The sequence below is a fragment of the Ceratotherium simum genome, chromosome 13 (genome assembly GCF_057802395.1).
Source record: "Ceratotherium simum simum isolate JZ-2026a chromosome 13, ASM5780239v1, whole genome shotgun sequence".
Lineage (NCBI taxonomy): Eukaryota > Metazoa > Chordata > Mammalia > Perissodactyla > Rhinocerotidae > Ceratotherium > Ceratotherium simum.
In genome coordinates, this window is record NC_141912.1 from 37,468,401 (window position 1) to 37,493,649 (window position 25,249).

The 25,249-nt window shown below is 39.0% G+C and overlaps 1 protein-coding gene across 2 annotated transcripts in view; it reads left to right on the forward strand.

The window, feature by feature from the left end:
* Window positions 1-25,249, forward strand: part of MAPK14 (mitogen-activated protein kinase 14) — a 69,646-nt gene that overhangs the window by 38,663 nt on the left and 5,734 nt on the right. The window contains exons 4-10 of one of the 2 annotated variants that reach the window (XM_004424214.3): window positions 1,200-1,311; window positions 2,060-2,089; window positions 2,422-2,469; window positions 3,653-3,767; window positions 4,346-4,417; window positions 15,953-16,032; window positions 22,944-23,022. In XM_004424214.3, the coding sequence (XP_004424271.1) occupies window positions 1,200-1,311; window positions 2,060-2,089; window positions 2,422-2,469; window positions 3,653-3,767; window positions 4,346-4,417; window positions 15,953-16,032; window positions 22,944-23,022 (536 nt within the window). Of the gene's footprint in view, window positions 1-1,199; window positions 1,312-2,059; window positions 2,090-2,421; window positions 2,470-3,652; window positions 3,768-4,345; window positions 4,418-15,952; window positions 16,033-20,495; window positions 20,576-22,943; window positions 23,023-25,249 lie in introns of both variants that reach the window. The other variant, XM_004424215.3, reaches the window with a different exon arrangement.

The window sequence follows — 25,249 nt, forward strand, 5'->3', positions numbered from 1 at the left end:
CTGGTTTCTTTCCCTCCAAATTCATAAAAAATAAAAATAAAAATGAAATGAAACCAGCATTCTTTATAGCTCAAATGGTGTTCATTATTATTCAGCCTTAAGAATGGGTAATGATTCTTTTTTTTTTTTGCGAGGAAGATCAGCCCTGAGCTAACATCCAATGCCAATCCTCCTCTTTTTTGCTGAGGAAGATTGGCCCTGGGCTAACATCTGTGCCCATCTTCCTCTATTTTGTATGGGACGCTGTCACAGCATAGCTTGACAAGCAGTGCATCAGTGCGCGCCCGGGATCCCAACCTGCGAACCCGGGGCCGCCGAAGTGGAGTGCGCACTTAACCACTGCGCCACAGGGCTGGCCCCGGGTAATGATTCTTATAGAGTAGATAAAACCTAACCTAATTGAAAAAAATTCAGCCTCTTTAGAACTGATTTAGAACTGATGGGTTTTTATGTTCCCATAGCTGTGTAATACAGTAATGAGTGGGTAAGGCATGGTGTCTAGAATATCTGTGGTGAACCTGTTGGACTTGAACGTAATCATTCCCTAATCTTACCACGTAAAGATGGGATTAACAACCAGCACCACACCTGTGAGGAGGAGTCCTGGAATGCCTCGTCTTGCTTACAGATAGAATATGTTCCTCCTTCCTTTAAAGTAAATGCAGGAATATTGTCAGTGAATGGTATCCTTTTATCAGTATTTCTGAAAAAGAGGGAGAATTATAATTTGAAAATTTAAAGATACTCCTATTTTAGAACCTACAACTTGGAGGGTTTATAACGAGGTGAAAATGTAATAGTGGATTTAAAAATACAAGATACTTTATTATGGCCATGCATTTAGTTTTACTGTATATTTCTCATGCAATAGTAACATTTTAAAGAAAACTGATACAGACATATATCATTCTAATCTCCATATTTGCTTTTTTCTTTAAAGAACCTAGCAAACCATATGTCAAGTAGGAATGAGTATAAAAATTTTTGGGAAAGTAGATGGTGGGTGGTAAAGTTAGAACCGTGGTGTTGAAAATAAGACCCCCCCCACCTCCATCCTCCACTTTAGTAGTTATTAAGCTTTTAGCTGTCACTGTGGTACTTACTGGGTAGCCTTTTCTTAAAAACTTTTAAAAGTCTTATGAAGATAAGAGCTTTCTTAGGGGTTCTGGATTATTGTGTAACTCTCCATTAATTTCTAGGTATCTGGTGACCCATCTCATGGGGGCAGATCTGAACAACATTGTGAAATGTCAGAAGCTTACGGATGACCACGTTCAGTTTCTTATCTACCAAATTCTCCGAGGTCTCAAGGTACAGACAGTATTAGTAAAAATTTTGAGGAATGAATTCTCCCTCTCTCCCTTCCATTTAGGGCTTAAGAAAAAAAAGCAAAAACAAAAAACTTTTCATATGGAAAATTTCAAACACTCACAAAATCACAAGTGCAGTCATAGTATAAGGAACCCCTGTGTTTTCTCAGTGACCACAATGACCAACATATGGTCAATCTTGTTTCTTTTGTATCCCCCAAGCACTGGATTATTTTAAGGCAAGTCTAGACGTCGTATCATTCCACCCATATCTACTTCAGTGTGTATGTCTGAGAGTTAAGGACTCTTCATTATTACATCCTAACAGTAATAATAATTTCTTGATATAATCTAATATCTAGTCAGTGTCATGTTGAAACTTTAAAAACATCCTCCAGGAGGCTATTTTATTTGTGGGAGGGGCTGATGAACCATGTTTTAAAATTAAACTACCTTTGATATTTAGCAGCTTTCAGTTCTTATTGAGCTCCACAGCACCAACCAGAAAATAGGTTGAAAGCTCTGTTTCACTCATACTCCAGCTCTGTGAGTAGAGCTGATGGTATGGAAATCATAGTTAGGATAAATGTACAGACTACTGATAGTTACTTGTTTTGATTTCTAATCCCACTGTTAATACTAGCAGTTCTTATTTATTCATGAAAATGTACTTCAAATATGTCATGTAAGATGACAGTAGGAGGTTGGAGATAACTTTTTCATTTAACTGACTTTTTTCTCTTTCACAGTATATACATTCAGCCGACATAATTCACAGGGTGTGTATTGTGATTTTGATTAAATTATTTTGGGGGACTGGGGTGGGGGAAGACTGGCATTTAGCCAAGATCCTAATCTAAACTTACTTGAGCCATTGAAATATGGATTGATTGCAACTTTGCTCTAGGTTTAAACTGATTAAAGAAAGAAGATATATAGTTTTTACCTATTTAAAGCTAATTAGGACTAGATAGTGACTGTAGAGTGGAGATTGTCTGTTTATAGCTGGATGAAGTCTTATTTTTATGTTTGGGTCTTCATCATTACTTGTGGGTGAGAATTGACCATGCATATTAAAGTTGATCCTGTCTTCTCTGTACTTGCTTCCTAGGACCTAAAACCTAGTAATCTAGCTGTTAATGAAGACTGTGAGCTGAAGGTAAGATGAAGAGACAGTGGTAATTGTTTGTTTCACCTTGCAATTATATGTTTGACTAACCAGGCAAATTTATATAGGGAATGGGTTTATAAGCCATGACTTTTTATCAGAAAATTCATATTGTGCTTAGGAATATCCCAAACTTGGAAATTTAAACCATAGACTTAGTAAGCTTTAGTTTAAGTGACATTGAAGGTGGCATTAGGTGTCTTGTTTTCATTCTAAAATAAAGTTAAATTAGAAATTTCATATATTGGTATAATAAAGGAAAATTATAGTCTGAATATCAAGTAAGCAATCCTGAAGAGATAATTATTAGATTAAATAGTTTCCTAAGACAAAAATGGCAGAAACCCACTCATTCAAAATAATTCAAATAAGAGATAAATAAATCGTCTATAAAGAGCAAGCAGCCCTGGAATCATTTTTTTGTTTCATTTTTTGCTCAATTTTTTAGAAACATAATTTACATACAATAAAATGCATCATTTTAAGTGTGCGTTTGACAAATTTATGTATCTGTGTAACCACCAACACAATTATGATAAAGAACATTTCCATCACTTCAAAAAGTTCCCTTGTGCCCCTTCCTAGCCAGTCCCTACCCCTCTACCCCTAATCCTGGCTTCAGACAACCCCTGCTCTGCTTTCTGACCTTATGTAGTAGATTTATCTTTTCTAGAGTTTCATATAAATGGAATCATATAGTATTTTTGTGTGTGTCTGACTTTTGCTTAGTATAATATTTTTGAGATCCATCTCTATTGTGTGTATCAATAGTTCATTCCTTTTTATTGCTGAGTAGTGTCCATTTTATGAATATACCATAATTTGTTTATCCATCCACCTGTTGATAGACATTCGCTTCGATTCCAGTTTGGGGCTATGTAAATTCCAGTTTTGTATGCTATGAGTATTCATGTGCAAGCCTTTGTGTGGATGTGTGTTTTCATTGCTCTTGGGTAAATACCTAGGAGTGGCATTTTTGTTTTGCTTTTTGTAATTTTATTTTTTAAAGTTCTTGCTGTGTTTACCATGCATTCTAAGCATAAACCAGGAAATATGTTTATGAAAGTGTTACATTGTTCTCCCTTGTTATAAGGCACTAGAGTTTTTTCCCTCCTGCCTTACGAGTCTTAGGCGTTTGACTGTTCCAAGGTGTGATTTCTCTTTTCTCCCTTAGATCTTGGATTTTGGACTGGCTCGACATACAGATGATGAAATGACAGGCTATGTGGCTACTAGGTGGTACAGGGCTCCTGAGATCATGCTGAACTGGATGCATTACAACCAGACAGGTATTGCTTTTATTGGTTATTTAGGGCCTTATTAATACCATGTTGGGTGTATTTGGGATTCTCAGAAGTGGAGATGGTGGGAGTGGAAGGAAACATCTTTTCTTCCTTCGGCAATCCTTTTAAAGTCCACAAATAGAAAATATTTCAGTTGTTCAGATAGAGAAAGTGGGGTTTTTATACACAGCTTTCAACGTTGTGATTTAGCATTTGGGTTTTTATTTATTTAGATTTTCAACATGTTCTCTGAGTACTTCTACCTGAAAACAATGGGTTCATAATCTTACCTCTCAATATTACTTGGGAGAGTCCACCATTTCTACCAATATGAAACTTTTGCCCCTTTTTTGAACAGCTTATTTCTCTTGCCTTAACTATGTTTTCACTAATCCTGCCTATGAAGCCCTTTAGTTGGATGAAGGTCTTAATAAGCTTATTTCTGTAAAAATGAGTATGATTGTTGAGCCTCAGATGTCTTAAATATTAATTTGAATATTTCACCCCTAGTTATAGTTCCATTTGTGGCCGAGGATGGTAATAGTGACCTTGTATGCACTTTTATTTCTCCTTAATTTTGCCAGTTGATATTTGGTCAGTGGGATGCATAATGGCCGAGCTGTTGACTGGAAGAACATTGTTTCCTGGTACAGACCGTATCCTTTAAAAAGTTTTGGATTCTTGTTTCTTATCTGTATTCCCGTGTCCATGGAAGTACATTACTTTTACCTATCCCGAGGGAAGGCTCTCAGTTACTTGCTTCAGTAGTCCAGATATGTATTGTGAGATCTGCCCTCTTGCTGAGTATCTTGCCTTGCCAAGAAAGAGGCTTTGATTTGCTTTTGTGCCTTGGAAAAATTCTTCATAAGCTGGAGAATGCTTTAAATCTTTCATATGTCATCTTTTTGCAGTGAGTCCCTTACGTTAATCTTCCCGCAGCGGTTCTGCAACCTGAGCATATTCATGAGAAGCTCTAGGTCTCAATGACTGGTTTAGTCTGCTTGTTACAAACACTTGATGAGTACAAGATACCCATCCCATTTCTAAATCAAGGATATCTTGCTTTTATGTTTGGTTTATATATTTAAAAGGCTATATTTGGTCCCTGTATTGATATACCTGCTGACTCTGGTTGTATTTGTTGTTTTAACAACAAATAATAAAAGCAAGAAGTGATAAGGTCACCCTGTTGTGTGCCTTTTTTTTTTTTTTTTTCAGCACAACTTTGTTTTTATCCCAGGTTGTAGCCAAACCTTCATTTACTTCCAGATTTACTGTCTAGTTTATGGTTTACCATGGCCCCTTTATTTTAGCCCCTTTCCTATCTGCTGCATGCCCATTTCATAGTTTAGTAATAATATCATCAAAATGTGATTTGCTGAAACTCCAAATTGTTCCACTTGGGGAAGATATTTAGGTGAGAAAGAGTGTTGAAATATATGTCTAGAATTAGGTTTGAGGATTTTTGTAAAGTTCATTTGACTAGGCTTCAGTGGGTTTGGTTGGGCTTTTAGAGATACTACGATTACCTATGTTCTGTCACGCCTTCAGACCTAAAAGCTGTTTTAGCCCCTCACCTAGACAAACTCTGAGAGTTTAAAAGTCCAGAATGTCAGTTTACTTGCTTACAGTTTGGGATATACTTCCGTGGTGACTGTGATGTTCGTGTTATCTGTCCACATATTCTATCTATCTTCTGCTAGAGAAAATGTGCTTTCCTAATGAACTGAAAAGCCTCTGACCCCCAGTAAAGCTGTTTATTTCCCTCTCAGTATTATTGGATTGGTCTCCCTATACTCAGCTCCTCTATTTCTCCTCATCCCTAGTGTTTCTCCTTTGTCCTTTGCTTCATTCACCTTATATCTGTTTCTTAGTGATTTGATATATACATTACAGTCCAAGCTAAAAGAATTAGGGGAAATTTGTAATTCCCCCTTTCCTTGGGTACCTATCTCAGGGTCTCATCCTTTAGTCTGTCCTCCTGAGCACACGCTCTGGTGTATTTCTGTTTCCCCCTCCCTTTCCTGTTCTTTATATCTGCATTTCTATCTGCCTCAGTCAGGCTTAGATGCTGATATCTGCATCGACACACAGAGTGTTGGAGAGAGACGGACGGTGGAGCAGACTGAGTCAGAGCACATGCTCTGGAATCAAACTTCCTGAGTTTAGATCCTAGATCTTTTACTCCCAGCTGTGTGACTTTGAGCAGGTTTTCTAATCTCTGTTTCTTGGTTTCCTTAACTGTAAAATGCTAATAATAGTACATAGTCTCACAAGGTGGTTGTGAGAATTCAGTGAGATAATATCTGGAAAGTACTTACAGCAGAGCCTGCCAGGAAATGTTAGCCATCATGACTTTTGGGAAACAGTTTTTCCCTTCTCCTTCCCATTTTATTGTCTACCTATGAATCACTAAAGGTTATTTTTTTGTTTTATTTAAGTTTTGTGACAGGTGGTAAAGGATGGATCCTCTTGGCAGGCTAGTGGTCGAAAGGTTTCAAAGCAACCATGCCCTATTGGTCCATCTCACAGACAGCTGCCTAATCCCTGGTGGCTTGATCCTTTTAGAATGCTAACTTTCAACTTGTAAGAGTCTTCCCTTTTATGCATACTTCTTTTCCTTCTACAAGCTTTAGATAGAAAACCTAGCATTTAAACTTTTTACTAGGGGATTCTTTTTTTAATACATGAGAATTCATTTCAAAATTCTTATTTTAGTAATATACTGTTTCTTTTCTGCTTGGCTCTTTTTCAGACAGGTGTTCTCCTGGACTGTAAAAATCAAATTTAGAGGGTTTACATTTGTAATATACATAACCCCCATCTTGTCAGTTGCCATCTGTGTGGATATAGCTTTGGTTGCCTGACAAGGAGAGAAGAAAGTGTTTTCTATTGTTTTTTCTTGCCTGAAGTGTACAATTGCTTATATTCTAGCATAGTGGTTCTTAACCCTCATTGTGCATCAGAATACTTTGGGAAGCTTTTAAAAACTCCAGATGCCTGGGCACCACCCGGAGACTCAGCTTCAGTTGGTGTGGGTCAGAGCACAGGCTGTGGTATATTTTTTAAGTCCCCAGTGGATTCTAGTGTGCAGCCGGTGTTGGGTACGCCTAGAGTTGAACCGAGTTGAATTTTAGTTTTAACTTTTCAGGCTGATCCTGAAAAAGTTTTTCAGTTGGCAGTCTTCCCTCATTTTTTTTTAAAGGTACCAAAGAGATCGGAAGTTTAGGAATCTAGAATTATCCACCTGGGGGCTAGTAAGACATTAGAAAACATCTAGTTGAACCTCCTGTTTTTATAGATGAGGAATCCAAGACCCAGAGAAGATAGATGCAAACCAATCTCCATGACTCAGGGCACAATTTCTTTCCAATATTCATTTGTTGCCTATTCTAAGTTCTAGAACTCCTCTTCCTAAACCTTTGGAGAATGTGCTGGTTCCACACACTCTTCCTTTGCCCTGAAAGGCATGTAGCTACTGCTTATTTATGATTTTTATTTTTTTATTTATTTATTTATTTTTTTTTTAAAGATTTTATTTATTTATTTTATTTTTCCCCCCAAAGCCCCAGTAGATAGTTGTATGTCATAGCTGCACATCCTTCTAGTTGCTGCATGTGGGACTCGGCCTCAGGACGGACAGAGAAGTGGTGCCTTGATGTGCACCCGGGATCCGAACCCGGGCCACCAGCATTGCAGAGCGCGCACTTAACCACCAAGCCACAGGGCCGGCCCTTATTTATGATTTTTAAATGCAGCTGAATGCTGAGACTCCTCTAGAGCATGCTCTTTATTTGAGTGCACAATTTTCTCCCCATCTTCCTCATTTATTAATCATCTTGCAGTTGGAACTGGTGGTTTTAGCTTCTAGATGAGAACTATCTAACAGAACTTTCTGTGGTATTGCAGATGTTTTATATCTGTGCGGTCCAATATGCCACATGTGACTATTGAGCACTTAAACGTGACTAGTGAAACTTAGGAAATGAATTAAAAAGACTTTCGTGATAAAATGTATTAACATAAAATTTGCCATTTTAACTTTTTTTTATTGTGGTAAAAATATGCATAACATAAAATTTTCCATTTTAACCATTTTTAAGTATACAATCCAGTGGCACTAATTACATTCACAAAGTCGTGCAACCATCACCACTATCTATTTCCAAAACATTTTCATCACCCCAAACAGAAACTCTGTACCCATTAAACAATAACTTCTTATTCTTGCCTCCCTACAGCCTCTAGTTATAGCTCTTCTACATTTTGTTTCTATGAATTTGCTTAGTCTAGATATCTCATATAAGTGGAGTCACACAATATTTGTCTTTTTATGTCTGGATTATTTCACTTAGCAAAATGTTTTCAGGGTTCATGCGTGTTGCAGCATATATCAGAACTTCATTACTTTTTATGGCTGAATACTATTGCATTGTATGTATATACCACATTTTGTTTATTCATTCATCTGTTCACAGACACTTCGGTTGTTTCCACCTTTGGCTATTGTGAATAGTGCTGTGATGAACATTGATAGACAAGTATCTGTTTGAGTCCCTGCTTTCAGTCCTTTTGAGTGTATAGTCACATGTCGCTTAATGATGGGGATGTGTTCTGAGAAATGCTTCATTAGCCAATTTTGTCATTATGTGAACATCATAGAATGTACTTACACAAACCTAGATGATATGGCCTACTAGACATCTAGGCTATATGGTACTAATCTTATGGGACCACCGTTGTATATGCGGTCTGTTGTTGACTGAAACATCATTCTGTGGCACATGACTGTGTATCAAGGAGTGGAATTATTGGGTCATATGGTAATTGTATGTTTAGCTTTTTGAGGAGCCACCAAACTGTTTTCCCCAGCAGCTGCATCATTTTACATGCCCACCAGTGATGTATGAGCAATTTCTCCACATCTTCACCAATACTTATTCTTTTCTTTGTTTCTTTTTTTTTTATCATAGCCATCCTCATAAGTTTGAAGTCATATCGCTTTGTGGTTTTGATTTGCATTTTCCTAATGACTAATAATGTTGAGTATCCTTTTCTGTGTTTGCTGGACATTTGTATATCTTTTTTTTGTGTGAGGAGGACTAGCCCTGAGCTAACATCCAATGCCAATCCTCCCCTTTTTTCTTGAGGAAGGTTGGCCTTGAGCTAACATCCGTGCCCATCTTCCTCCACTTTATATGGGACGCCACCACAGCATGGCCTGACAAGCAGTGCATCAGTGCGCACCGGGGATCTGAACCTGCGAACCCCGGGCTGCCAAAGCGGAGCGCGCGCACCCAATCGCTTCCGCCACCGGGCTGGCCCCATTTGTATATCTTCTTTGGAGAAATATCTGTTCGAGTCCTTTATCTATCTTAGAATTGGGTTGTCTTTTTTTTTTTTTTTTTTTTTTTTGAGTATTAGGAGTTCATTATATATTCTGGATATTAAACCTTCATCAGATATATGATATGTAAATCTTTTCTCCCATTACGTGGGCTGTCTATTCACTTTATTGATAATGTCCTTTGATGCACCCAAGTTTTAATTTTGATGAAGTTCCAATTTATCTATTTTTTCTTTTGTTGCTCATGCTTTTGGTGTCATATCTAAGAATGTATTACCAAATTCAAGATCATGAAGATTTACTATGTTTTCTACTAAGAATTTTATGGGTTTCTCTCTTATACTTAGGTCTTTGATTGATTTTGAGTTAATTTTTGTATATGAGGTGAGGTTAGGGGTCCAACTTTATTCTTTTGCATGTGGAAATCCAGTTATCCCAGCCCCATTTGTTGAAGAGACTATCCTTTCCCCATTGAATGGGCTTGACATACCTGTCAAAGACCAATTCTATTCCATTGGTCAATATCTCTATCCTTATAGCAGTACCACACTGTTTTGATTACGGTAGCTTTATAGTAAGTTTTGAAATGTGAATCCCTCAACTTTGTTCTCATTTTCAAGTTATTTTTTGGCTCTTTGGGCTCCATTGTAATTCCATATGAATTTAAGGATGGGCTATTCCATTTCTGCAAAAAGGGCTGTTGGAATTTTGATAGAGATTATATTGAATTTTTAGGTCACTTTTGTATAATATTGACATCTTAACAATATTAAATCTTCCAATCCATGAATATGAGATGTCTTTCCATTTATTAAGGTCTTCTTTAATTTCTTTCAGCAACATTTTTCAGTGGACAAGTCTTTCACCTCTTTGATTGAATTTATTCCTAGGTATTTTATTCTTTTAGATGCTGTTGTAAATGGAATTGCTTTCTTAATTTCGTTTTTGGTTTGTTCATTGTTGATGTGTAGAAACATAATTGATATACATATATATTTTTTTTGTGTGAGGAAGATCTGCCCTGAGCTAACATCTGATGCCAATCCTCCTCTTTTTTTTTTTTTTTCTGAGGAAGATTGGCCCTGGGCTAACACGCATGCCCACTTTCCTCTACTTTATATGGGATGCTGCCACAGCATGGCTTGACAAGCGGTTCGTCGGTGCTCTCCCGGGATCCGAACCTGTGAACCCTGGGCCGCCAAAGCAGAGTGCATACACTTAACTACTGCAGCGTCGGGCTGGCCCTGAAACATAACTGATTTTTGTTTGTTGATCTTGAACCCTGCAACTTTGCTCAATTTGTTTATTAGCTCTAGTAGCATTCTTGTGGATTCTTTGGTATTTTCTATATATAAGATCATGTCATCTGCGAATAAAGCTACTTTTACTTCTTCCTTTCCAATTACTCTGGCTAGAACTTCCAGTACAATGTTGAATAGCAGCAGTGAAAGTGAGCATCCTTGTCGTGTTCTTATCTAAGAGGGAAGGCTTTCAGTCTTTCACCACTGAGTAGGAGTTTAGCTGTGTGTTTTTCGTAAATGTTTTTTATCATGTCACGGAAGTACTCTTCTATTTATAGTTTTATGAGTGTTTTTAACTGAATTTCAAATTTTATTTTGTTTATATTACATTTAAATTTAATTAATCACATGAGATTCCTGGTGTTGTATTGGCGTGGGCAGTTTTAGATCTCTGCGAGTCTTCCTCCTGTTTTACCTTTCTCTCATTTTTTGTGATTAGTCTCCTTCTTGAGAGATTGTTTTGGTACTGGTTGTTAATAACCCCTGGAATTCCTCTAAAGATATAAGAAATGCTCATTTTTGTCTTGAAGCTAATTATATATTGTTAGGTTAGAAATTATTCTCGTTCATGACTTTGCAGAACCCTTCCATCTAGCTCAAAAATAGTATTGTTATTTTTTGGAAGAAGTAGTCCTGCCTTATAAGTTTAGTTGACCAGGTACAGCAAGTGGACACAGCTGGTAGCAGAGAGAGCATACAGAATGTCTCTTCAGGTATAGTGCTAACTTATTTCAAATACCATTGGTTTTGAAAAGAATGAGCTTATTAAAAGATGTTATTACTAACGCTTAACAGCCTAAGGAAGAGAGAAAATGCGTTTCGTAGCCCTGTTACATGTAAAATACTTTTTTCTCTTCCAGAGGTCACAGTGTTGCCTCGCTGTTGTTTTCCTTTCCTAGGTAATCAAATGAATTTCCTTCATGTGTAAAACTTTTTTTTCCTTCTTTCATTTTAATAGAAATGGTACTGTTAAAATATTAACTAGAAGATAGTGGGGCTGTTGTTATAATCCTCTTGCCATCAGCTGCTGCCCTACTCCATATGGATTTTCTTAGTGTATCAAATTTGTTCCTTAATTCTACTTTATTCATTTCTTCTTCTGATTTTTTTCAAACATTTTATGAAATACTTCAGACCTACAAAAAGACAAAGAATAATATAGTGAACACCTGTATTCATAGGACCCAGATTATGAGATAAAACATTGCCAGTAGAGCTAAAACCTCTAGTGTACCCCTTCCTGTCATATCCACCCCTCACTTTCAGTCATTGGTTTCGAATATTTCTCTCTCATTTTTAAAAAGCGTTTTCACTTTAGACACGAAAAGCTAGTGTCCTAATGTTGAAGAAGGAAAATATTTTATTGGATTGTCATTTGCCTTTTCTAACTTGGGAATATATCTTGAGAATATGTTGTCCTAGAAAAGGCTAGAATTCTCAGGTTTGTCCACAAACCTAGAGTACCTGAAGAAGTTTTCTCTGTATGGCAGTGAAAATGACTATTTTGATGACCAAGAAGAGAAGGAGGTAGGCTAAGTCTCATTCTAGTCCATCCTGTCTGTCACGAGGAGGATTTCCTGCCCTCCAAAGATCAATGTTCCGGCTTTGCCGCGTATGGAGTTTTTTCATTGAAAACTGCCGCTCACACGCAGCAGTAGTTGCAGGTAGGTCCTGCAACTGGTCCTTTTATTCATCTTCAACTCTCTGGCCTGCAGAGGTGTCCTGGGAGTTGCCTAGGACACTTAGAAATGGCTAGAATATCCCTCTTTTACCTTCCCTCTAATGACCCCATTACCCTTAGGAGGTTTTTTCCCTCAGGTATTCATTCTACCTTTTACTTTTGTTACAGAGAACCTGGTCTAAAGAGTAATCTTAGGCCTAAGTAGTTGTTTTAGAAAGGATCAGGAGATTTATGATTTGAATTTTGACATTGTGATCATTACAGTTAAAACACATTTTTACCTAATAAAATTTCTTCTATCTGAAAAAATGTTAAACCTATTATGAAGGATGGCTTGTTGTGGAAATAACTAATTGTCATAATGTGGTAAATTTTGCTTTGCTCTGCTTATATAGCTACTTGAAGCTCCTTCTGGTCTTAACTGCCTGGACAAATTGTAGTGGCCTTACAGTAGCTGGTACTATTGGAAGACTGACCTGTGTTTCAATGGATTTGCCAGCTCTTGGAGAACCTATGGTGATTTCTTCTGAGGTTTGCATGCTTTGACTTCCTTCATGAAAGTGCTTTTAGCTACTAAGTAGATTTTTATTTTGCATTGTGTGTTTACTAATCTCTTAAGTGTTGGCTGTCATGCTGTACCACCTCTCTTTGTCCATAGCCCTTACATGCTCATGGCACTATATCTGTAGGCTCTTTATGGTGTAAGCACTTCAGATGGAGTGTTTGAGAACTTTGTTATGCCTGATATTAAGTGAAGCACCTTTTCTTGACTACTTTTTTGTATATAGACTTTCCATAGAGTATGGTCATTCTAGATTGTGAGGGCAAGGCAGGGGGGTTGAGCTGAGTTGAAAAGCATATTACAGCAAGTCTTATCAAGTCAACCAATATTTATCAAGCTACTCTGTGGAAGCTGCTGGGGTAAGATGGTACCTGTCCCCAAAACCAGAATGATCGTACTTAGTGAAAAGTAAGTTACAGGAGTTATTTGAACAAATGTCTACTCTCTGACTATAAAATAAGACAGAGTGCTAAAGTACTATAATAGAGGTATACATAAGTATTGAGAAGAAGCAGAGATTAATTCAAAACTAAGATACCCATGTAGACCTCATGGCAGAGTTCTTATTTGAGCAGGTCTTTGAAGAGTAAAAAAGAAGAGAAAAGGCTTGGTAGGAGGGGAGAGTGGAGGATATTCCTGTTTATGACTCGAATAAATAAGAAGTTGGAAACTTAGAAGTGCATTGGAATATTTGGTGTAAGTTGAAGCATCGAGTGCATTAAGGAATAATAGTTTGAGGCATAGTCAGAAAAGGAGCTTGATGCCAAATCAGGGAGGGCCATGAATGTGAGGCTGAGGAACTGGGGCTTTATTCTGCAGGCCTGTGATTGTTTCATATTGGCAGAAGCAAGAGAAAGACATCGGGTCCCCAGCTCATAGTTGTGGGGAGCCGCTGTGACTAGTGGGAGTGGTGTACTCTTCAGGTATGTTGGGGTGAAGTTAGGGCAGTTGAGAAACTCACAGCGCAGAGTCTTCTGTCTTCCTCAGAGGGGATATAAACCCTACTCTTGTTTTCAGTAGTCAGAAGTCTCTTAAACAAGAGTGCCAATCTCAACAGCATTATTTCTAGAGATTAGTTTTGATGCATATATTTTAAAACTACCTGTTTGAGTTGAAGTGGTCTAGTTTTTTCTCATATGTGATATATTTTATCTTGTGAGATAGCTACCCAGTTAAATTTGTTCCTGAGAAAGTGAGGGAATGAAGTTTTTATAAACTGAATCATTTTAAATGAGCAAAGAGGATCCTCTACTAAATTCTATTGTAATACAGTTAATTTGATTATTTTAGAGCAAGACAGTATCCGTCTCCTCTCCCCTCTCTGTCCCTATTAATGTATGCCTTAAATAATTTTTCTTGTCAACACCTTGAACTAAGAATCAGTATTGAAATTTTAATCTCCAGAACAAATTCGTTTTTGCCGTTTGCAGCTGACAAAATTCACTACTATTTTTAATTCAGAAATCACTTTTGTGAGAGGACTTGTTTTTGAGTTATCCTTGTTTTCTATAGAACACAAATTGTTTGGGTCTAGGATGGGGTTCAGCAAATGTTTTCTTAAAGGGCCAGATAGTAAATATTTTAGAGTTCTGTGACCATGTGATGATTTCTGTTGTAACTACTCATTTCTGTTGGGTAGGATGAATGCAGTTATAGACATTACATAAGTGAATGGGCAGGGCTGTGTTCCAATAAAACTTTATTTTCAAAACAGGCAGCAGTCTGGGGTTTGCTGACTCCAGTCTAGAATTTTCTACCACTTAAGCCAATTTTATATCTGGGGGAAAAAAAAAAGAACAGGGCAATATGCCAGTCATATTATTGCATAAGTAATTCCTGTAACTTAGGCAACTGTGGTTGCAGAGGCCATTATTTTTAAGTTGCACTGTATTGCCTTTATATGTATAATCATAAGCAAAAATGTTTTCTTCCATCCTGCTCTATTTTCTCCTTGAATATATCGAGAGCCCATCCTGTGCCAGATGTTAGGCTGAGCGCTGGGGGTAAGTGGTGAACAGGCAGAGTGGCCCCTGCCCTCACAGAGCTACAGATTAGTAGAGGTGACAGACAATACACAAACAAAGTAATTATAGATTGTGATAAGCACTGTGATGTTTTCAAGTTTATGCCGAGATGGAGAATAACAGGGAAGGGGGGCTTCTTTATATAGAGTGTCGGGGGAGGCCTCGCTGAGGAGGTGAAGTTTAAGCTGAGACCTGAAGTTGAGAAGGATCTAATCATGTAAAAAACCTGACAGGATTTTTGACAGGGATCAGAATATAGTCATCTTCTCCTCCTTTTCCCTCTGAATGTCAATATAGACACGGGTAAACTATTCAAATTTTCATAGAGAACATTAAAAGCTATTTTATAAGATTTTTTCCTCCCTCCTTTTCCTTTTTAAGCAAGGTTAAATGCAGTGAGAACAAACAGAAAGTTTTTGTCTTCTGGTCAGTACATGCACATTCTGAGTATACATGGAATAGTTGGCTACCAGCATAAAGGTTTGGACGTTGTAGCCTATTATTTACGGCCTTTGGTTTGTGTGAGGTTTGTTAATGCGTTGATAAGGTTGAAACCTCGTAAGTCCTGCTTGATGACGGCACTCCTGAAGAACACGCAGGTGCAGTGGGGGAGTGGGGCCCTCTGCTGGCCGACTGTCACTCACGGTTCTTCTTTGCCTTCTATGGCCAGTGTAGAGGAAGAGGTTTCCTAGAGGGTGTGCTCAAGTGGTTAGGCTCTGGGATGGTCGCAGGCCCTTGTCATGTTACGAGCTCCTTAGGTCAGGTCAGGCCTTGGGGGAATATTCACAGGTAGGCTTGTACCTCCCTGGCTCCTGTGCCCTGCTGCTTTGTGCTTATCTGTAGCACTTTGCTTACCAGTGCTCTTTGCTTGACTGGCTGCTGATACCTTAGTGGAAGGTGAGGAGGTGGGTGTGGACTGAGCATATGGGCTGAGTGAAGCTTTTGTGTTCTCACCTGCTGTCTTTGGCAGCTAAGCCCCCAGCTAAAAATCGCTTCACGTTACTGATAGGTAATGTTGACAGATGCACAAAATGAATATAAATTGGACATGTGTGTGGTAGCATTTTGAATCTTTGTACAGGAGGAGCATGTTCTACTTGAAGTGACCGTCCTGCAGAAGCCTTGACCTAGATGAATTCACCATTTTGGCTTGGTTTGGGGTTTTTTATTTTTGTTGTTGGGGTATATTTTGTTTGTTTTTGTTTTGTTTTGTTTGTTATTGTTTGTTTTTCATTTTTATTTTGTCCCAACATTTTCCTTTATAGTCCACCATTAGATATTGATCAGTTGAAGCTCATTTTAAGACTCGTTGGAACCCCAGGGGCTGAGCTTTTGAAGAAAATCTCCTCAGAGTCTGTGAGTTGATGCTTTAATTGTAATTATCTGCCCTGTTGGGACCCTCTGCCTCTTGCCTTCCATCAATCTGTACTTTGACCTGGATGTGTCTCTAAGCCCGTGTGCCCTTTGTGTGCTGACTCCCAGAATGAGGTGTTGTAAGCGTGTGTGCGTGTGCACACTTGCCCGCTCACATGCATGAGTGTGTTTTGTTCTCTCTCTATCTGGATACTTAGATCGTGGGAGCTTATATTGGGCAGTAGTATCCCAGTAAGTGAGATTTGAGATTCTAATTCCTTCCAAGAGATTAACAGAAAATTTGTCTCCATTCTCAAGCCCTGACTTCATCTTTCTCAGAAGTTTCACATGTACTTAAGAGGTCTTTTTACTTTTTGGTTAGTGTTTATTCTCAAAGCATAAGCTTCACCATATATTAGTTTAGCCTCATCACTAAAAGAATAAAATGTGCGTTGTCTGCACGCTGTTGCCCTTTTCCAGAAGTTACTTCTTATTGTTTTAGAATAGACGGCTCACACATCCTGTGTAAGGTGTCTATCCCCAACAGGGGTCCCTCCCTACCCAGTCTCTGGACCATCAGAGGCAACATCCCCACTCCTGATACCTCAGATCCACAGGACCAGGGTTGTAAATGCTTCCTTCCACAGCCTGCCTTTGTAATTGCAAATTGAGTAAACTGAGAAGAAGCTTTGGAGTTAATGCTTTCCTGCCTCTAAGCAGGGATTTAGAGAGAAGCCATGGGAATGTGACTCTGGCTTACTTTGGCTATGATTTCCTGCTGCTGGTTATTTTCTTGGGCCAGAGACGTGAGAGAAGTCATGAAAGCCCAGACTTTCTCCCTTTTCCCCTCTGTCTGCTGCCAGGCAGTGGATTAAAGGGAGAAAGAGCTGTGGAGCCGAGTTCCGGTTGTCTTCCTGGAGTCTCCGCCCAGCGTTCTGACTGAAGGGCTCCTTTTGCCCAATGGGGGAGACTGCTGGGTAGCTTGGGGCAGCTGGACAGGTGAGTTTGAACTGTTCATCATCTCCCTGCCAAAACAAAGAATACCGTCATCTGGTATGTTTCTGGTACGTTCCTTAAAAGGACCACAAAGCCCAGTGTATTTATGAATTTCCATACTCTGTAAGAGAGTATGCTGGCCCTATTTTACTTTGTTTTATTTACTTATTTAAGATGAGAAAGCAAATGCACAGAAAGGCTGTGGCTTGCCTGAGTCATGCACTGAGTCACTTGGCAGAGATGAACATAGATCCCAGATGTTCTGATAACGTGATCTAAACTTTAATCCCATGTGCTTGCACACTATTTTGAAAGTCATTGTTGGAGTTATGACCACAATGTCAACCTGAAGGAGTGTTTTCTTTTGTTTTATGAAATGCAGAAGCTAGATTGGAGTGAATCAAAGAAGATAGGAGATGATGCTTAGAGAGGATAGTGCTTGTTTGTTTTAAATGCATTTGCTTAGAAAGATTGGTAATAGAGAGGACAGGGGGTCAGGGGACTGGGGTTGGGAAGAAGCTCAGTTTATTTTTATTTATTTTTTTGTGAGGAAGATCAGCCCTGAGCTAACATCCATGCCAATCCTCCTCTTTTTGCTGAGGAAGACTGGCCCTGGGCTAACATCTGTGCCTATCTTCCTCCATTTTATATGGGATACCACCACAGCATGGCCTGACAAGCGGTGCATCGGTGCGCGCCCGGGATCCGAGCCCGGGCGGCCAGCAGCGGAGCACGCGCAGTTAACCGCTACACCATGGGGCTGGTCCCCAGAAGCTCAGTTTATTAATGAGTAGTGCCAATGAGACTGAAATAGCAAATATGTTCCCTGTCTGGGGATGACTACTAGCAGTTCTTTCTCAGTACCCTCTCCCACCCCCAACTGTCTGCCCTATAGATATGTGCTGTTAGTCACAAGAATTTCAAAAAGAAAAAATATGGGCAAAATAGTATCTACCTATCATTAATCCCTCATCTATGTTTAAGAAAGAAGCAATTACCAAGTGCCCAACTTAATAATGAGATGTCTTTTTTTTTTAATGTTCTTCTTTTTTTTTTAATTTTATTTATTTATTTTTCCCCCAAAGCCCCAGGAGATAGTTGTATGTCATAGCTGCACATCCTTCTAGTTGCTGTATGTGGGACGCGGCCTCAGCATGGCCGGAGAAGTGGTGTGTCGGTGCGCACCTGGGATCTGAACCCGGGCCGCCAGCAGCAGAGCGCACGCACTTAACCACTAAGCCACGGGGCCGGCCTGAGATGTCTTTATCTTATGTGAAATAGGGCACATCATACATTTCAACAGCTCTAGTATGGAGGTGGGCATAATGAAATTGAGAACCAGAATACAGAACTTACTCAAATAATATTGTATTGAGTATAGGAATAAGAAAGATCTTTTTTTTTCCTGCATAGTTATGGCAAGTGGATAAAAGTGGTTTAAACATTCAAAAGGGTAGACAAGATTAATTTGATGTTAGCGATACTGCCCAAGTACCAGTTTATCTTAAAAGCACATGATGTGCGTAACACATGATGTGTAAACCACAAAGCAAGATGAGTAAAATTGTTTAAAGATTTTAAAAATTAAAAGAAAACTTCATTAGTGAAGGATTGTAGTCAACAGAGAAAGCCAATAGCTATTTTCGTTACTCCTGAAAAGTAGTGAAATAGTGATGCCGTCATTTATGTACAAATTCAGTCAGTAAAGAGTAGGACATTCTGAGTAGGAGAATGCAATAATGGACAGGCCCAGAATGCAATAATGGAGAACAAATTATGATGTGCCATGAGAAAGGGGATAAACGGGACCATGAGGGATGGCTAAGGAGAGAGAGTTTTTTTGGTTGGTGACCTGGTACCTACAGTAATCAGTGAAAGAACAAAAAATCATATTAAGAAGACAAAAGGCCTTTCACTGACTCACACATTTTTCTCTAGAAATATATTCTTCCTAACCTCCTGACAAGAAGGGGATATAATAACCTATTTGACTAAAGGAGGCAAAAACAGGAAATGTACAGGCCAAGTATTGTTCACAGGAAAGAAGAGAGAGGTGGCAGGATTTTAACATTTTAAAACCCAACTGGTACTCTACTATTGCTAGTTTACTTAGTTTTACATTCTACGTAATACTTTTGTTATTTCTCTTGACGTGTAAAGTACTGTTTGTTATGTAATTTGTTTAAAGGTAAATCTAGACTTTGTTGTGAGAATGTAAAGGGAACTTTCTGCCGCACTGTGGATTTGCTGTCCTCTGTCTTTGGGCTTAGGGAGCATGAAAGGCAGGGTGGAGCACATGGCCTCAGCTTTCCTGAGGGCCGGCCTCAACCATGTATTTGTAGTAATCTGACCAGTAGGGAATTTGAGTTCAGAGGATGAACTGCAGTGGAAACATTATTGAGGGAAGCCACAAAGAAGTGAAATCACTTGATCAGGGTGCTTATTGAAGATGATGCTACAACTGAAGGAGGGAATTAATAGGTAACAAGAAAGGGAATATAAGATGGTTTTTATTGAATTGTGTTGAGGGTTTTAAAAATCCCATCACTTCTTTAATAGGAACACATGATAAACTGATAGTTCTCATGATATTTTGGAGGAGAGAAAATTGTGGTAAAATTGATGGGATAGCTAAAAGAAGTTTGAAATACAACGTACATATGTGCTTGTACATATGGAAGACCTCATAGTTCTGCCCTTGTCAGAAAATTGCAGAGTGTTTTCGCAGCCTTCCTCCCAGCTGTTTGATAAGTCAGTCTGTTCACCTGTTAAAGAGACTTGTGGGGTAAATCACTATGGCATGCTGTAATAGTGTCAGCAGCCTGTGACTTCTGTTTTGTTTCTGCCATTAGCTTCTAACTCCCCCCCCCATCTCCCCTTTCTTCACTTACCATTGTGTGTTTGTGGCATGTATTTTAAATGTACCACTACTAATGTCTTTGAAACTTGGCATTGTTTATCAACCCACACACCCACTCCTACATTTGGAGGAGTACTGCCTTGGAGAATCACCAGAACCTCTGCTACAAAAATTTAACCTCTTCATTGTATGGATATTTTATTTTGTCCAAAGTCAAGCCATGCTTTTCTGAATCGTCTCCATCTACCCCATAGACAAACAGTGCTTGGCCATCAGTGCTTGAAAACAGTTCTCTGGCTGGCATCCTGGATCAAGGGGCAGTCTCTTTCCAGGGAGCCTAGAGTATTTAACGTTAAAGATGACGCTAGAACCAAAGAAAATTCATTTTTCTTACCTGCATGGCCAGTCACTGGCTACATGCCTAACAACTCTCATGCCATTCACAGAAGTGTACTTTCACATGCAGCCTTGGGCTCTGGCCTGGGGTGGGTGGGATGGGTAGGGAGTAGGTTTTCTGTTTTGGGGTGGCTTTTTGGCCTTTTTAAAAACTTGAGTTGAAAGTTATTTTTTGCACCGTATGTTTAACAATGCCCTTGACTAGGCATCTAAGATATTAACCAGCTTCAGCAGATTATGCGTCTGACGGGGACCCCCCCTGCTTATCTCATTAACAGGATGCCAAGCCATGAGGTGAGAACAAATAGACTGTACAGGGATATTAATTCAGAAGGCCACATTCTAATTTTATTGTCACTGTATAACCAACACAGTTTTTAATGTCACTGGATGCTTGCATGTGTCTTGAGGGCTACTAAGGCAATGACTGCCTCTGTGCTATTGCAAGATGTTGACATTTGGGATAAAATGTCATCCAATCCTGTGGATTGAGAATATAATGTATAGGCTTGTACATAGAAAAGGATGTTACTTTTATGTTTGAGTTTTATGAATTTAGTGCTTAAGAGGCTGTATGTGTTTTCCTAGGTTCTATGCCTGCAGTTAGGATAGGCTACCATCTGATGACTTTCAGCTGGAGGTGTAGTTGACTGAAGACCATTAGCATGCTCTCCTATTTATCAGTTTTTTTTAGTGCCCAAAAGAGGATTCTTTATTAAAAAAAAAACCTATTAAATATTTAACACTAATAAGTACTATATTTAAAAGAAGATACACGAATAATATACAATAAATATGTACACTTACATAGGGTTAGGCGCCTTCTTTACCAATTCTTAACTACTTAGTCTAACTCTAGTTTTATCATCAGAGATGATTGGGGCACTTCTTGCCAAGGTGCCCTTAATCTTTTTGGGAACCAGGTTGGCATCACAGAGGCCCTTCCCAGCGGCTTAGTTCCTGCTTCAGCTACCTTCAGCTCATCTTTTTATTTATCTTATTAGAAGGATAAGTGTTCTCTGCATGAGACAGGTCTCTTTTACCTCTGTTTTCCCTTCATCCTTTTATCTACATGCTCAAGTAGGAAGGGATTACAGCCATGTGGATATTCAATTCCTAGAACTTTCTTTTCAAATCAGAAAGATGCTCAACTGCTTTTCAAAGTGGGCCTCTCCTGCTCGCTCCACATGCAACTAAGGTGAAGTTGCCCTAGCAACCGGGACTTTTTCTAACCTTGTGTGTGTATGTATGTGTACACATAAATATACATACATACCTTCACTGTTGAGCTGTATTAAAACAGGAATTGTAAGGCAGTGGTTAAGAAAGATTCAAGGGAGTTTTATCTCCACTACTCAGATGGACTGAGTGGGTTTTATTTTTTGAGACAGGGAAGGACAGTGTAATACTTAATATCTGAAACACACATTTATGAGTTACATTTGTATTTATGTTAAGTATTCTCAAGACCAGTTTTTGTTTTTGCCTTGATTAGAGCTATCAGTCCTTGAAAGTATTTGGCACCTTAAGTTCCTTAGAATGAAGTTCAGAAAAAATGGAGCAGTTGAAACATCCTTAGGAAATGAGAGCAGACTTTCCTTTCTAAAGTGATAGCAGTTAATGTTTATTGAGTTCTCACTCTGAACCAAGAACTGTGCTAAGGAAGTACTGGTTTTTTATCTCTAATCTTCACTCCAGCTCTATGAGGTAGACACTGTTATTAATCCCGTTTTACAGACGAGGAACTCAAGACTTAAAGAGAATAAGTAACTTGCCCAAAGTGATAAAGTCAGGATCCAAACCAAGCCTGTCCCACCCCGGGGACCAAACTTATAACAACTATATTGGTAATATAAATGTCATTTGTATCGGAATTTAGTTTGAAGCTCTTTTGTGAGTTTTATCTCACTTGAGTATCACACTAACCATATAATATAGGAAAGCCAAATACTAATATCTTATACTAATACTAATATTTTTCAGATGAGGTAATTGATATGTTAGTTGAGACTTGCCCAAGAAGATGTAGCTTATAAGTGATAGGAAAGATTTCTGCTTAGGCCGTATAACGTATAATCCACTATTCTCTATGGCTCTTATTAAGTTGGTTTAGTAGTTTTAAAATGTGTTCGCGCCTCTTAGAATAATATACTAAGCTTATGTTTACTTTCCTGTTACCAAGATTACTTAGTTAACAAGGTTTAATATTCATATCCTTTTGAGGTACTAAGCACCTACTGAGATCAGCACCATCAAAAGACTACTGGTCCTAGACTTTCTTTAGGAAAACCAATCCCTATGCCAATTTTAGCTTTTCAGGAAGGCTGTCTCAGAAAGGGATACTTCTTAGATATCTTGGCCTTGTTTTTTAAACTTCTGATCCTATCATCAAAAAGCTACAAAGGGGACTTAATTGGTTAGCCTTCTCGTTCACTTGAAATATAACTGTGAGAGATAGCAGGAATAAATAGAGGTGATGATCATAAATAAGGAAGTTAGGATGGCAGTGAGAGAGAAGTCTTTAATGAATATCAAAAACAGTCATAAACATTGGAGCTCGCAGACTTTGTCAGTTAACACTTGTTCCTTGACAGGACGAAGACTCTTTGAGAGCAGTAACATTATTGAACAGAGCCATTTTGAAAACCCTTTATTTTTACAGGCAAGAAACTACATTCAGTCTTTGACCCAGATGCCGAAGATGAACTTTGCAAATGTATTTATTGGTGCCAATCCCTTGGGTAAGTCGACCATGTCCTCATCTCATGGATATTGAATTGGTTATGACATAAATTAGGGATTTGAAGAAAAGTTTTCCCTTTTGACTCAATAGGGTACCATTAATTAAATCTTGGAAGGTGGTAAATATGCCATTTATTATCTGTATTTGTATCGTGAGGTCGTTTTTTTTTTTATCACATGCCATGCCTATATATTTATATGATCACAGAATTTGGTGAAGGAGACGGGCTGGTACAGTGAAGAAAGGAGAGAAAGTAATGGGAATGTTTGGAGAAAAGATTGAGGGACACAGGGAGAAAGAGGCACACAGAGGGAAGCCTGTGACTCGTTCACAACTGCTGTCGTTTTATGGTGTTCCAAGCTGAGGGGAAAACAACTAAAGCAAGATGGGTGTTGAGAGGATGCGCCCATGGGCTCCCTGCAGTGCACCCTACTCTCCCTGTAGCTTCCAGAGCTACAGGTCCCATCATCCTCGTGGCCTTTTCCCTTCCCCTCTTCTTCTTCTGCCCCTCAGAGACTTAACCATTCTCTCTTCTTTGTCAAGCTAATTTGCCACCTCAGACTTTAAGGAATGGCTCCATATTCCTTCCTGCCACCATCACTTCCAGGATCCTTGGCAAAGGGATGTGACAGTCAAAGCTGCAGGATATGCACTCCCTTGGCTAAAAGAGGAGGTGCTTTATTCCTTAAAGTGGGAGCTGATGTGTGCTTCACTTGGCCCCCAAAAGTGGCATTGCCTGAGGCTCTAATTCCCTGGGTCTGGGAGAGCGCAGTGAACAGTGCTGTTTAATAGTGGACATAGAAAAATCAGACCAGCACCTCCCTGTGACTGGGAGGGGAGCAATGCTATAATAATGGTATAATCAACCTTCTCACTTTTCTGAAGACTGTATTATAGTGGTGTATTTTAAAATCTCTGTGTGGGTCATCCCTCTGCTTAAGGGTCCCAGCAGCTGTGCTTCAGGTTTAGTTTTATCCTTTTGAGGGCTAATGGCCATGACGACCTCTTCAGAAGCTGGAGTGAAGGCTAAGTGGTTCTACCTTTTCAAGTACTTCAAGTACCACAGTGATTGTTGCGAGTGGTTTCAGTGTTGCTGTGATAATTCTTACAATAGTGAGGTGTTCACGCTCTTTGAAGTATTGGGCAGTTATGGATGAGTCCGTGTCAGCCTTGGAGATGGAGAGTATGTCAGATCTCAGCAGGGTCACCCTCACATCCAAGAATGAAACCACAAACTCATCAGGGGTATAGAGAATTCTACTGGGGTTGGTTTAGGTTTGCCTCTGCCCTGGAATGCTCGCATTGGCTTTGTATGATTTGTTTGAGCGGTGTTATCTAGTTCAAGGGTCTGTGAGAAGCTCTCTGAGTCGTGAGTATTCTAGGATGTTGGGAAGTTATGTGGTATGTCATTGATGATGTCTGTCATTCTGCTCTGAATTTTTTTCATCATATCAGTTCATGTTTTAGACATGGCAGTGCTCACTGTTTGACTTCCTGTTAGCCAACTCAAAGAGATTTGTTAATGCATTTTTCTGGGGAAGCAGGGATTTGTGTGTATTCCAGTAGCTTATTTAGGTCACATCCATCCTGATAGGTATCCCTCTTCTCTAGAATCGTGACATTTAAACATTCAAAAGAACTCAATACCGCTTAGCAATACAGACTGCGAGTGAGTTGAATGGAGACTTTGGGCCATCTGGTGCTCAGCACTGCAGTTCTCAGAATTTAAACATGTCTCACAGCCCACTGCCAAACAGTGATGTCATGTAAAGAGTCTCTTCTTGCAGACAGAACATAGTGTTACTGACCATGAACCTGTGCCCAGCATAGTAACTGAGCAGGAATACACCAACAATGTAAATATTGACAGCTCTGTTTTGTCAGGCACTGACTTCATGTTTCACCATTATTCTCACAACATGAATTAAAACTTTAGTTGCCCTTTGATGTAGTGTGTGTATTTATATCTGTCAAAATCTTAGAGGAATCTTTTTCTTACCCCTGACCTTATTTTTCATCAAGGCATTGGTTATAAGGACACCGTACTCTTTACCCTACAAGTGGCAAAGACTCATCATATGATCCAAACAACAGCTGATAAGGTTTACTTTTTCTAAGAGAAGAAGATATCTAGGCAATTCTCCCAGTGTTTAAATAAAGTGTAAACTTATGAACTTGAATTGACATAAATAGTCACTTTGTTTCTGTATTCCTCTGAAACCCAC